The 14,510-nt window shown below is 40.9% G+C and overlaps 2 protein-coding genes and 1 long non-coding RNA gene across 3 annotated transcripts; 2 read left to right on the plus strand and 1 right to left on the minus strand.

The window, feature by feature from the left end:
* The first annotated feature begins 1,636 nt into the window (after positions 1-1,636).
* LOC138945581 (uncharacterized) lies at positions 1,637-5,549 on the plus strand. The gene is made up of 3 exons (XM_070317024.1): positions 1,637-1,938; positions 2,620-2,796; positions 3,338-5,549. The coding sequence occupies exons 1-3, from the start codon at positions 1,678-1,680 to the stop codon at positions 4,829-4,831; spliced, it is 1,932 nt and encodes a 643-aa protein (XP_070173125.1). The 5' UTR covers positions 1,637-1,677; the 3' UTR covers positions 4,832-5,549.
* On the minus strand, positions 5,225-10,624 carry LOC138945579 (uncharacterized). The gene is made up of 3 exons (XM_070317020.1): positions 9,953-10,624; positions 9,408-9,596; positions 5,225-8,473 (listed from the first exon to the last, which is right to left on the minus strand). Exons 1-3 carry the CDS (start codon positions 10,522-10,524, stop codon positions 6,688-6,690), a joined length of 2,547 nt encoding a protein of 848 aa, XP_070173121.1. The 5' UTR covers positions 10,525-10,624; the 3' UTR covers positions 5,225-6,687.
* Positions 10,624-13,980, plus strand: LOC138945593 (uncharacterized). The gene is made up of 2 exons (XR_011449043.1): positions 10,624-11,126; positions 13,565-13,980. It is a non-coding gene; the product is annotated as an uncharacterized lncRNA (long non-coding RNA).
* Positions 13,981-14,510: the final 530 nt, after the last annotated feature.

The following is a 14,510-nucleotide window of genomic DNA, read 5'->3' on the forward strand; positions in this document are numbered from 1 at the left end:
AAGAAAGAGGCGGTCTACACATTCTGGATTCAGTGAAACTCTATGATCTGTTAAAATATCCCCAGGAGTGAAAAAATCCATCTCAGATGGCACACTTGTTGCCATGATTATATTTGGATGTTTCCAATAATCACAACGGAAATGCACGAAGATATCAGTGTAAACTGGTATGGAGAATGTGAAAAGTTTTTGAGGTATACAACTGCAAATCCTGTTTGAATACAATGTACATGTATTGGTACATTGTATCTTTATTACTCTTGTTGTTAGCAAACTGTTGCTGTATAAAATCATGCATCCTGTCTTGCCATTGTTATGCTGGTTTTTCATTTTTGTTTTATTGGGAGTAGTTCTTCTATTGGCAAATATACTTTTTGTCTGTTTATAGCAAATATTACCAACAATTGTTAAATTTCTGAGGACAAGTTAATCAGTTTGAGTGGTAATTTGTGAAAGCACAGCTCGATCAACCTTTTTGGTATTGTTGTTTGTAATTAAGAGAATTAACTTTTTCGTCACCCCCCGCGGGTTAGGGGAAAGAATTTACCCGATGCTCCCCAGCATGTCGTAAGAGGCGACTAACGGATTCTGTTTCTCCTTTTACCCTTGTTAAGTGTTTCTTGTATAGAATATAGTCAATGTTTGTAAAGATTTTAGTCAAGCAGTATGTAAGAAATGTTAAGTCCTTTGTACTGGAAACTTGCATTCTCCCAGCAAGGTAATATATTGTACTACGTTGCAAGCCCCTGGAGCAATTTTTTTATTAGTGCTTTTGTGAACAAGAAACAATTGACAAGTGGCTCTATCCCATCTCCCCCCCTTTCCCCGTCACGATATAACCTCCGTGGTTGAAAACGACGTTAAACACCAAATAAAGAAAGAAAGAACTTTTTCGTCTCACAATTGTTTAAAGCGTGAGTTTTTGAAGTGGGATTTCAATTTTGTACGTATGCAGCTTATTGATCTTACCAGGCTTTGTAACTTGTTTCAACCTATAAAATAGGAATAATTCCCGGCAGCGGCCGCCTGGTGGGTTAAAGGTGGACATTTTTCCAATCCCCAGGGTCAACTTATGTGCAGATCTGCTAGTGCCTTAACCCACTTCGTGTGTACACGCAAGCACAAGACCAAGTGCGCACGCAAAAGATCCTGTAATCCATGTCAGAGTTCGGACAGTATAGAAACACAAAAATACCCAGCATGCTTCCCCCGAAATCGGCGTATGCTGTCTGAATGGCGGGGTACACGTAAAAATCCACTCATGCAAAAACATGATTGAACGTGGGAGTTTCAGCCTTTGAACGAAGAAGAAGAAGAAGAACCTATAAAATTCAAACTCGTTTAAAGGGTTCTTTTTCAAGTGGTATTATTGTTGGCAATTTTGTCTGTACTTATGCTGTATATAATAATGAAATTATTATAGCAGAGGCGACTAACGGATTCTGTTTCTCTTTTTACCCTTGTTAAGTGTTTCTTGTATAGAAAATAGTCAATTTTTGTAAAGATTTTAGTCAAGCTGTATATAAGAAATGTTAAGTCCTTTGTACTGGAAACTTGCATTCTGCCAGTACGGTAATACATTGTACTACGTTGCAAGCCCCTAGAGGAAATTTTTGATTAGTGCTTTTGTGAACAAGAAACAATAGGGGATATACCGAAATAACTCTGCAAGACGCGATGAGAGTTACGTCCCTTGAAACACGAAACAAACTTGGGAAGCCATTAGTGATGCCAGTGAAACGTTGCTCGTGGGGAAAATGTAATTCAGACGCCAGATACCCTGAAAAACTACATGGTGTGGTATTTATACCATTTGTGAAACCAGGGAAACACAATTATCATTTAGATCGCTGTCTGAGATGGATTAAAGCGTGCGGACGTCCCCACACACAACTCTCTGTCGACAAGTTAAAACCATGGACATACGTCTGCAGCAAGGTAATAGATCTATACATTTTATACGAATGTGATCGTTTGTTACTACAGGGGAAGTTAAAGTCAACTTGAGGAAATGTTCATTGTGTGTATATTTTGGGCGTACAGAACTTTCATTTTAGCAAGTGCTCTGTCGAGTCAGTGTGCGAGGAAGTTAAAAAGATACTTGTACTGTTGCACTTTGTGTTGGTTTTGGCGGCATTCAATGATTCATCCAATCATTGTACTTTGTGGTGGGGTTGGGGGTCTTTGAGTCCTGTTGTACTTTTAGTTTTACTTATTTCCATTGGCATTATGATGATTATGGCACAACCACTATTTCATTCTTTTTTTTTTAATCAAATCTAGTCTTTCAACTTGTACACTTGGATTCACAGTTTCATACGGTGGATTTAAATAATTTTATGCATGTTTACATTTCTTTCCAAATTAGATATACAGGCATGTCGCACAATCAAAAATATTGGGGTGGGGGGGGGGGGGAATGTGTAAAATGAAAATGCTAGGGGGGGTCCCGAAAGAAGCAAAATGCTGCTCTATCTGTGCTTAGAAGTTGCCAAAAAATCATTGTTTTAGATTTGACAATTTATACTTGCTGCAGTACTCCCAGTCTGAGTAGTATCCCCCAGACTTGCGACGAAAAACAAATTACAAAGTAAGTGATGGTTGTCTCCTATGTTTCAGCACTTTGTTGATGGGAAACCAACGGAAGAAAATCCTGATCCCCTACCTGCTGCTGATGGAAGTCACCCCAAAACAAGGAAACTACTAGGCAGGCATGATTTACCAAACTCTCTAACAGCACCAAAGAGGAGAAACTGTTCCAAGGGTTACACTGATCAGGCTTCTGTTGTGAACCAGGTAAAAGGAGTGCATTGTAGATTTGCATACAAGGAAAACTTAAAACCTATCATGATAACTTCCAAGCGCAGGGGCGGATCAGTTGCTTTGTAAGGGGGGTGCACTTTGAATCGAAAGTGAATGTGATGGGCGCGAAGTGCCCGAATTTGCTCGGGGGGTGTCCGGGGGCATTGCCCCCCCCCTGGAAAAAATGTTTGGCCCAAAGAAGCAAAATGGTGCCATCTGGTGCCATTTGATCTTAGAAATGGTCATAGAATCAGCATTCCAATTTTTTTATATTTTTTTTGCTGGAGGGGGGGGTGCACCTGCACCTTGTGCACCCCCCCCCCCCCCCCTCGTTCGCCCCTGAAGCGCACAACAAATTGAGTTACTGTGAGTGTGTGTGTGTGACTGTGATGTAATATTTGGCTTCATTGACCGAAATCACAGAAAACGCAACATGATCTGCGAAATTGCTGAAAACTAACATACCTGGTGAAAGTTAAAAAGAGTACCTTTTGTCAAAGGTAAAATTGACTAATTTTCTTTGTGTGTGCTGCAGCTGGCTCAACTTGGAGACGGGGAGACTGGGAGACCACCTATTGCTCATCCTGGAGACGGGGAGACTGGGAGACCACCTATTGCTCAACCTGGAGACGGGGAGACTGGGAGACCACCTATTGCTCAACCTGGAGACGGGGAGACTGGGAGACCACCTATTGCTCAACCTGGAGACGGGGAGACTGGGAGACCACCTATTGCTCAACCTGGAGACGGGGAGACTGGGAGACCACCTATTGCTCAACCTGGAGACGGGGAGACTGGGAGACCACCTATTGCTCAACCTGGAGACGGGGAGACTGGGAGACCACCTATTGCTCAACCTGGAGACGGGGAGACTGGGAGACCACCTATTGCTCAACCTGGAGACGGGGAGACTGGGAGACCACCTATTGCTCAACCTGGAGACGGGGAGACTGGGAGACCACCTATTGCTCAACCTGGAGACGGGGAAACTGGGAGACCACCTATTGCTCATCCTGGAGACGGGGAGACTGGGAGACCACCTATCAAGTGTGGAAATTGTGGCCATGTTGTACAATTAAGCCCAGAAGAGGAGCAGATGGTGGTATCTCGGGCTTTTGTGAGTCAAATGTTGCGTTCAGACAAGTCGTGTTTCCATTACACTGGTGTCCCTTCTGTTGAGCTTCTGAAATTTATTTTCAATTGGGTGAAAGAGGCGGGCGACACAGTGAAAAACTGGGGTGGAAAACACAAATTGTTTGCAGGCAGAGTTAATGGAAAGGGGCGTCATGGATATAAAATGACCAAATTTGAATGCATGATCTTAACACTTGTGCGAATCAGGAAAGGTTTCGACATGGAACATCTCTCGTTCCTTTATGGAATTTCACAAGCCCAGGTCAGCCGCATATTCACAACATGGGTGAATGTCCTCAACCAGTGCTTTGCGCCCCTCTTGTTGTGGCCAAGGAAGGAACTTTGCAAAAAGAACTTGCCAGAAGCCTTTGAAAATTATCCAACAACAAGGTGTGTCATCGATTGTACAGAGTTGAGAATTGAAAAGCCTTTTCGCCCCAGGGCGCAGCGACTGACCTGGAGCAACTACAAACACGGCAACACAAGTAAATTGCTTGTTGCAGTGTTGCCATCTGGAGCAATCATCTTCAAATCAAAGTTGTATGTTGGATCAATTTCGGACAAAGAAATAGTGAAGAGGTGTGGATTTCTGGAAAAACTTGAGCAAGGGGATGATGTGATGGCCGACCGAGGCTTTAATATCAGAGAGTTGCTCTTGCAAAAGAAAGCAACATTGAACATACCATCCTTCAGCAAGGGTCGTCCGCTGTCGAGCAAGGCTGTCCAGCGCTCTCGCAAAATAGCTTCTGTGAGGATACATGTTGAACGAGCAATAGGCAGAATGAAAACATTCAAGCAAATCTCTGGTATTATCCCCATGAAAATAAGATTTCTTCTCAATCAAATTGTCACCATCGTGTCAGTTTTGTGCAATTTGCAGGCGAGATTATGCTGATCTGTTCAGACTGTTGACATTTTGATTCTGGGATAGTTGTCAATGTACGAGATAATTATGAAGATTGTGGATGCAAAGTGTGCACATATATATGTAATCTCAAATCAAATCGCTGCTTCACACTCAACATTGTATCTCGAGATTGATATTCCATGTTAATTACAGCTGTGTGTGGAGGGAGAGAGAGAGAGAGAGAGAGAGAGAGAGAGAGAGAGAGAGAGAGAGAGAGAGAGAGAGAGAGAGAGAGAGAGAGAGAGAGAGAGAGAGAGAGAGAGAGAGAGAGAGAGAGAGAGAGAGAGAGAGAGAGAGAGAGAGAGAGAGAGAGAGAGAGAGAGAGAGAGAGAGAGAGAGTGAGAGAGAGTTTCATATGTATATATATATTGAAAAACAAAATGAAGTTCTGTTTATTTTTTATTCACTGCTTAGTTGTGCTTACAATGAATAGTAATTTTAGTATATTTTTACAAATTTAGTGACATGGACCTAGAGGCATTGCATGCCTAGTCACGACTAAGGAAAGGCACAGCAATGCTGATCAGATTTATCATTTTGTGACCAATCGGCTCTGCTATGTGTTCCTTTGTCTGGACTGGTACCGTAGCGACACCCAAGCCAATGCAACTCTGTCCATTTTGTTTTTTTTGTTTCAAGATTTGTTCAGTTGACGTAATATGCTGATGAACATGCAGACCACAACAATAAAGTTTCACATTATACATATTTTCGTTTTGTTTTACTTTTAGTCTAATGTACAACTACCATTCACATAATGCTGACCTGTGTTCATCAATTGTCAACAATAACATTTTCTTTCGGGTTGCCATACCCGGCGCTTGAATGGGCTTTCTTTAATACTTTTTTTTTCGTAGCTGCTCGCCATTAGTAAACCCAGAATGTACAACTTGGTTAAGGCGGACAATTACGAAAGAAGATGAAGAAAGAACGCGCTTTCAAAGGCTAAACACGGCACAACAAAAAGCTGGCTACATTTACCAAAGTCTCTAAAACGCAACATATAATATATAAAGTATAATGTGCATGGGGAAAATAAATCTTAATCCTTTGTCTTAGCCCTGCGCCACAATTCTCAGCATAAAGGGATGTCCACACTGAATCGAGTGAACATGTTGAAAATTGACAATTTTGTAGAGGTCAAGGTCAGAGTTCAAGGGGTGAGGTGACCACCCAAAACAGTTTCCCTGTAAACTCAAAATTGAAGTTTTGATAAATATCGCAGGTAGCATGTCGCATAAAAACACGAGGAAAGTTGTAGTGTAAGAAAAAGCGGACAGGTAACAGTTAAAAGCTGGAATTGGAAATATCTGGAATATGTACAAGATGAATTTCAACACTTCAACAAAATTAAAAATAATAACAATAAATCATGCAAGGAATAATGGCGGTAAACTGCTATCAGCCCCAATTAGCATTCCGTGTGCAGGCCATTGCACAGTATAGTACTACTACTAGTAGTATTGGGACAATGAGACCAAAATTCTAGTTTTGATAAAAAAAATATCAATTCAAATTTAATATTAGTTTTCAAATTCATCAAAATGTACAGCTCTCTATAGTCGGCTAGAATTTAAGCAATGAGTAACAAACATCAAACTGCGTCTCTCTCTCGACAAACGGACAAAAATCATTGTTTTTAACCAAAGAACAAACTTGATGATGGCATTGAAGGTCATTGTCTTGGCACTGTGAAAAAATTACAGCAATACATGCACCCAGCTGTGGTAGAAACTGTGACCTAAAGTATTATTGTGCTTAGTGTGAAGCTGGTCTTGTTTCAACTTTTTAAGCAAAAACAAATTGACATTTTTTTACTTTTCAGTTTCTTTGACCTTGTGTGTCTACTGTGTCACTCCAAATAGATGTGGTTCAACCGAGACGTAATGCTCTAAATCAGCAATGTATCCAACATAGAGCATGGTACCAGCAGATGCAGGAGCATGAATCACAATACTTCTTGGCTGAGTAACCACTGTTATTGACAGTCCCAGTACTCGACTTGTGCCCTCCACAGCAAGTGCATCAGCGCTTGTTCCATTTTTACGGAGATCTGTTACATATTGATCAAAAGATTTACCCACAATAAACAATCCAACAACAACTTGCTCGGCATGGCTCATGTTATCTAAATAGTCACAAACCAGCTTTCTAATGGAGCCTGCAGAGGAATTTCCCTGTCCAGTCCTAGTGAGCTGATTGCTTATTGCATGAAAAAAGCAATTTCCATCACTTGGTGTCTCCCCACGTAGTCTGAAATTCTGTGACTGAAGAAATGTAGCAAACTGTTGCATAGACGATTGAACATGGTCAATATGTTTTTGATGCGAAGCAATACTGGCAGAAATTGTCATGTCTATCACATTCACAGGGTTACAAAATGCCGAGTTGTCCATCACATTCACTCGGTCAGAGATTGTTGTGGAAGAAGATACTATTCTGTCAGACATTACATCCATTGGGACAGCGTCTACTGTGTCAGAAGAGACCATCTTTGTCCCAGTGGATGTGGTGTCTGACCTAGTTGTCTCTTCCGACTCAACAGTTTCAGTCTCAGTGGATGTGGTGTCTGTCTCTTCTGACTCAACAGTCTCTGTTCCAGTGGATGTCGTGTCTAATATAACGTGAGAAGACACAATTGTGTTGGACACTACATCCATTGCGACAGAGACTGGTGTGCGAGACAAAACATGTGCTTTCCATGTGTGGAAAAAAGTTGGGTAGAACTGCTTGAGTTTCATCCTTGATGCTTCCCACCATTCCTCATCAAAGTCGATGGGCACAACCTCAACACCTTTCCTTGTGTACACCACCAGCACACCTGACTTCAGTCCAGTTACAGCCATTTGACATTGAAGTTGACAGAAGTATGCATGGTCCCTTTTCACTCTATACTTGTCATTATCGAGAACACAAAAGTCAGACAATTTCATTGCCAGACGTGGGTGCATGTTCTGTTTTGAATACAGGCATTTAATTTCAACAACAAACTTCCCACAATGACTGCAATCAACGACTGCATCAGGGCTACCGGCTAAGAATGAATCCGTTTCGGACACAACTAACCCAGGAACACGAACAGAGCATTTTCTGTGTTTGTACCGATGAAGCTTAGTAAAGAGGGTCAGAGCTCTGTGCTCTTGCGTTCGCCCAAATTTCACTGCTGCTGGCAAATTGCCGTTGTCCAGACTAGATGGACTAACAAGTCGTTCTGCTGTATTTGCGTAGTTAGTTGAACTGAGAACTTTCTTTATAACAGATGCTGTAATGAGCCCACTTCTCATTGTAAACCAGTTCTCATTTTGGTGTTGGCCTGTTGTGTCTTCCTCTATTTGTTGTCTTTCGCAAGAGGAGTACAACAGACTGTCAAGAAATTTGGTACTGCAGTCACAGTCAGCACACTCACAGTGATGGTCTCTCAAGAATGTAGCCAGGCGAACCGATGGTGAGTCAGTTCTGAGAGGGGGTGGTGCTGGGGCAGATGGCGTCTGACGCGGCTCCCAAACATCCAAAAAGCATGAGGAGGGATGGAGCTCTTTCAGGCCTTCGAAAAAAGTAGACACCTGTGGTAGCTGTACTGTGCTAGGAATAGGCTTGTAGTTTTCCTCTGATGGCCGAAGCTCCTTTGGCCTGAAATAAACAAGACAGAAAACCAACCTTGTTGTGAATCTATGAAGACCACGTCGCTGAACCTCCATGTTTCAGAGTTATTTTGATCACACAAAGTGAACACACAGACACAAACATGCACAGTTTCCTCAAAATCTGTGAACAATTGGAATATAAAGTTTGGTTTTCTTCTTGAAAAGTATGTAATTAAATTCAATAGAGGCCTATCCCTGTTATGCAATTTCGTATGCATTAAAATTAGTCAATGTTTAGTAACTTCAGATTGAGGAATGAAAACCACATTCAATGCAATACTGTAATGGGTCTTTCTGTTCAATCATGCGTTCATCATTTCATGGTCAATTTCACTGTCACGTCACTGGAAGGACAAACACAGGGGAAGATAAGTCATGCATAAAATGTGTTTGTGTATAAATTATTCAGCACTTAGCATGTAAGAGTGAACTCAACATTTTTATGTCACGATTATCAATGTTGACATGAATATTTACCGATTCCATGAAAGGAAAAATTCTGCCCAAGTAAGCCTTTAAAGGGAGGGCAACTCTTTGCCGACTGCGAATTCCATTCGCAAACTATGGTCGCACTCGCAGCTCAGTTTGATACTAGCTTAACGGTGTATGCAAAATCAAAAAGAAAAGTTTGAGAATGAAAATGTTTAATATTTTGGTTGTTACTTTACTCCATGAGGCATAATTGTGTAGATTTTACAGATATATTTTAAGAGGTCAAAATCAGGTTACACGCCTTTACTTTCTTTAGAGGACCAAGCCCACATGCTTTAGTCATTGCTAATAAACGTAGTCAACTAAAAACTACAAAGCAAATAATCTTCAGACTTATCTATTTGTGGCTGAAAAATAGCTCAGTCAACATAGCAATTTTTGTACCCAAATTATATAAAATGAATTTAGGAAATAATATTCTGACTTACTGAGCATCCTGTCCTATTGTCGCTTGGTTCTGGCATGTCTCCACATCAGTGATGAGCATGGCATTGTCGTCTATGTTGGAGCGACGAACCCATTGACAAGCTCCCGATGTCACGCTGACTTGTTTATCCTCCACAAAGTTGATGACTTCATATAGTGATGCCAAAATGTGACGACAGCATCCATCCATGCTGTCAACAAAACACACAGAAAAGCAACTTAAACAAAAATTACTCACAAAGAAAGATCAGGACCACACACTTTTTTTGTGCACATTTCATATCAGTGAGACATAAGCTTTCAAATGATACCAAAAAAGAAAACAAATTTGCCTAATGGTGAATTCACATTCCCAGGGGCTAATGATCATTTATATCCCTGATCTTCCACAATGGATGGCCAGTGGGTCAACATCCCCTGCTCATCACCCCCCCCCCCCCCCCCCATCATCTGGATCTACCAATTAATGTTTTGTTATACCCTGGCCTTGCCATTCGAGCTTATTCATTATTACATTCAAGTATCAATAAATCATAGTCACACTTACCCTCCTTTACATGAACAAAAAGCCGAGAAAATTCTGCTTCTGTTGTCGGTCCCTACATCAGTGATGATAGCCCAGGTATAATAAAACGCCTTTCCACTCACTGGGTCTTTATCACGTGTTCTGGGCTTGACTGCTGCTTTGAGAGCGAAATATCCCTGAACGTTCGGTATCTGAACAGTTTCCACACGTGTCACGTAGCCGTCTTGCATGAGTGAAAATGCTTCTGAGCGGCGGTAGTCCCTAATAGAGGTCAGAGGTACGTTCTTTGACAGTAAGTATGAACAAATGTCAAACACAGAAAAAGCAGGCAGGATACTCAGGTTATCGCTTCCATCTATCAGTCCGGGGTTTGTCAGAGTTACGCTTCCATCAACAAGCTTTGATCCAATCACTTCTTCGCGGTCTTCGATGTAGCCATCTGGATCAGTTTGAAGTCCAACTTCCTTTGCTAGCCTACACAATTCTTCTAACTCATGTTTCTTGCTGGTTCCGAAACAAACACCCCTGTCTCTCAGGTACTTTTGAAGGTCGCTAACCAAAGGCTTGCCACACTTAGAAGACAAATCCGCCATTTTTCATGGAAGTTTGTTGCAGGTTTCAAGGGAAGTCACTCTGCCAGACCTTCTGCAAGGAAGAGTTGTCGGACTTGTCCTTTTTAGGAATGAAGCCTATTGACAAGTGGCTCTATCCCATCTCCCCCCTTTCCCCGTCGCGATATAACCTTCGTGGTTGAAAATGACGTTAAACACCAAAAGAAAGAAATATTATATCCTTTTACAATTTGACACAGTTCAACAAAGACGTGTTCTTACTTTTTACAAGTTTGTTGTATGATCTGAATGCTGTACTGGAAATGTTGTCATATAAGCTAATATTATACATTTCCTTTCTATTTTGCATTGTACTTCTCTACAAAACTGGTGCTTTTCATCTCATTAAAGTACATGTATTATTTTGTATTGAAACTTTTGTTTCACTAACTGAACGGATCATAAATTGTTAATCGCAGTTCATGCATGTTTCCTTTGTTTTTCAGTATTCAACACCTGTAATTTTGCATGATCAATTAGTGTTATTTATGATTTTTTGTTGTTGTATGACACCTATTTTATAACACACCTCCCGCAGGTTAGGGGGAAGAATTTACCCGATGCTCCCCAGCATGTCGTAAGAGGCGACTAACGGATTCTGTTTCTCCCTTTACCCTTGTTAAGATTTTAGTCAAGCAGTATGTAAGAAATGTTAAGTCCTTTGTACTGGAAACTTGCATTCTCCCAGTAAGGTCATATATTGTACTACGTTGCAAGCCCCTGGAGCAAATTTTTGATTAGTGCTTTTGTGAACAAGAAACAATTGACAAGTGGCTCTATCCCATCTCCCCCCTTCCCCCGTCGCGATGTAACCTTCGTGGTTGAAAACGACGTTAAACACCAAATAAAGAAAGACATTTTATAACACTTTACAGATGTGTTATATTTTTCAGCTTTTGCATTTTTTAGTGGTTTTAGGGGCATTCCCACTATATTGTATTGCATGTAAATGCAAACTTAAGTGCCAGTACACCTCTTTATCTTTTGTTTTTTTACACAATATATACTACAATGTACTACTACTACTAGCTGCTACTACACACAAACACACACACGCAGTAATGCACACACACACACACACACACACACACACACACACACACACACACACACACACACACATAAAATATTCCCATTCTTCGATCTTGTCCTCTCCCCACTCCTTCCCTCTCCCCCCCCCCCCCCCCCCCCCCCCCTCTCAAGTGTTGCCTCTCTTTATTGACTGGAAGAACCATGCTCACTATGATGCATTTTTAACAGACATGCATTTTATACCTTCTCCTTTTTACATTTAGTCAAGTTTTGACTAAATGTTTATTTAGTCAAGTTTTGACTAAATGTTTTAACATAGAGGGGGAATCGAGACGAGGGTCGTGGTGTATGTGTGTGTGTGTGTGTGTGTAGAGCGATTCAGAGTAAACTACTGGACCGATCTTTATGAAATTTTTCATGAGAGTTCCTGGGTATGATATCCCCAGACGTTTTTTTCATTTTTTCGATAAAAGTCTTTGATTACGTCATATCCGGCATTTTGTAAAAGTTGAGGCGGCACTGTCACACCATCATTTTGTAATTAAATTGATTGAAATTTTGGCCAAGCAATCTTCGACGAAGGCCGGACTTTGGTATTGCATTTCAGCTTGGAGGCTTAAAAATTAATTAATGACTTTGGTCATTAAAAATCTGAAAATTGTAATTAAAAGTATTTTTTATAAAACGATCCAAAATTACGTTTATCGTATTCTTCATCATTTTCTGATTCCAAAAACATATAAATATGTTATATTCGGATTAAAAACAAGCTCTGAAAATTAAAAATATAAAAATTATGATTAAAATTCAATTTCCGAAATCGATTTAAAAACAATTTCATCTTATTCCTTGTCCGTTCCTGATTCCAAAAACATATAGATAACAATAACAATAACAATAACAATAACAATAACAGCACTTTATTGTCCATTAAAATATTACATAAAAATGGAAATTTTTCTTCGGCACACCCTGCCTGCCTGTAAACGATTATAACAACAATTGTATAGGACGACACACATAAAACATAAAACATAAAAGGGATACAATCAAATATGATATTGCACTATGTAAATTTACCCTCTCATATCTCTCACAAGATATGATATGTTTGGATTGAAAACACGTTCAGAGAGAATAGAGATATAGAAAAGCGTGCTATCCTCCTCGGCGCAACCGCTACCGCGCTTTTCTTTTCGAGCGGTGGACAGACGATGCTACGAGTGTACGGTTTTTCAGAAAAAATGCAATGCGTTCAGTTTCATTCTGTAAGTTCAACTGAGCTTGACTAAATGTTGTATTTTCGCCTTACGCGACTTGTTTCTCCTTTCCGTGATTGTGTTTTATAATTGTTGTACGTTGTTACCTTGGTAATGTGAGGCCCCTCAGATTAGAGGACATCTCCCAGTAACGCATTAGATGGGAGGACACCTCCGAATAAAGGTCACCTGCAGTCCTTGTTTTTATTGGCTTAATGAAAATATACCTGTCTTGACAGGCCTCGATCCTGCCTTGTACATACACTTTTGGCTGGTCCAAAAGGTGTCGTTTTACCGCAGGTTCCACTGTATTTTCTCACACACCTTTGGTGGTGACATCTCATTTAATAGTGAGCATAATGGCTCGAATCAGTTTGGTGATGGGCGCAGTGGTCGAGTGGATAAGACCCCTGCCTACCAAGCGGAAGGTCGTGGGTTCGAATCCCGGCCGCACCTGGTGGGGTAAGGATGGATATTTTTCCGATCTCCCAGGTCAACGTAGGTGCCGACCTGCTATAATGCTTTATCCCCCTTCGTTTGTACACACAAGCATAGGACCAAGTGCACACGGAGAAAAAATCCAAAAAACAACTAAGCATGCATCCCCAAAAATCGGAGTATGGCTGCGTGTGTTCATCTTGTCTCACCTTGAAGGACTATACATGTACCGCTCTACCCCCCGCGGATAAGGGGGAAGAATTTACCCGATGCTCCCCAGCATGTCGTAAGAGGCGACTAACGGATTCTGTTTCTCCCTTTACCCTTGTTAAGTGTTTCTTGTATAGAATATAGTCAATGTTTGTAAAGATTTTGTTCAAGCAGTATGTAAGAAATGTTAAGTCCTTTGTACTGGAAACTTGCATTCTCCCAGTAAGGTCATATATTGTACTACGTTGCAAGCCCCTGGAGCAATTTTTTGATTAGTGCTTTTGTGAACAAGAAACAATTAACAAGTGGCTCTATCCCATCCCCCCCCCCCCCCCCCCTCCCTTTCCCCGTCGCGATATAACCTTGAACGGTTGAAAACGAGTACCAAATAAAGAAAGAAAGCATGTTTTCCTGTTATATTCTGTGATGCCTTTTGTTACTCTTGTTAAAGAGGTGAGATAGATGCAAAATCTATTAAAATACTTCATCACTATTCAAACACCAGTTACTTCAGAGTATGAATGCTTGTGACAAAATCGGCTTTGTTGATCTTTTCTCTGTGTATGCCTTTGTCTTTCTGGATTTTCTGTTTGTTTCCTTCATTTTGTTCTGTGTGTGTGTGTGTGTGTGTGTGTGTGTGTGTGTGTGTGTGTGTGAGAGAGAGGGAGAGAGAGAGTTGCTTTAAATGGTGTGTGTATGTGTCAGCTCAAAATACGGATACAATAAAGAAAGAACGAACGCCTGTGACTAAGCCCCTTTTTACATTTAGTCAAGTTTTGACTAAATGTTTTAACATAGAGGGGGAATCGAGACGAGGGTCGTGGTGTATGTGTGTGTGTGTGTGTGTGTCTGTCTGTCTGTGCGTGTGTGTGTAGAGCGATTCAGACTAAACTACTGGACCGATCTTTATGACATTTTACATGAGAGTTCCTGGGAATGATATCCCCGGACATTTTTTTTCATTTTTTCGATATATGTCTTTGATGACGTCATATCCGGCTTTTTGTAAAAGTTGAGGCGGCACTGTCA

The sequence above is a fragment of the Littorina saxatilis genome, linkage group LG13 (genome assembly GCF_037325665.1).
Source record: "Littorina saxatilis isolate snail1 linkage group LG13, US_GU_Lsax_2.0, whole genome shotgun sequence".
Lineage (NCBI taxonomy): Eukaryota > Metazoa > Mollusca > Gastropoda > Littorinimorpha > Littorinidae > Littorina > Littorina saxatilis.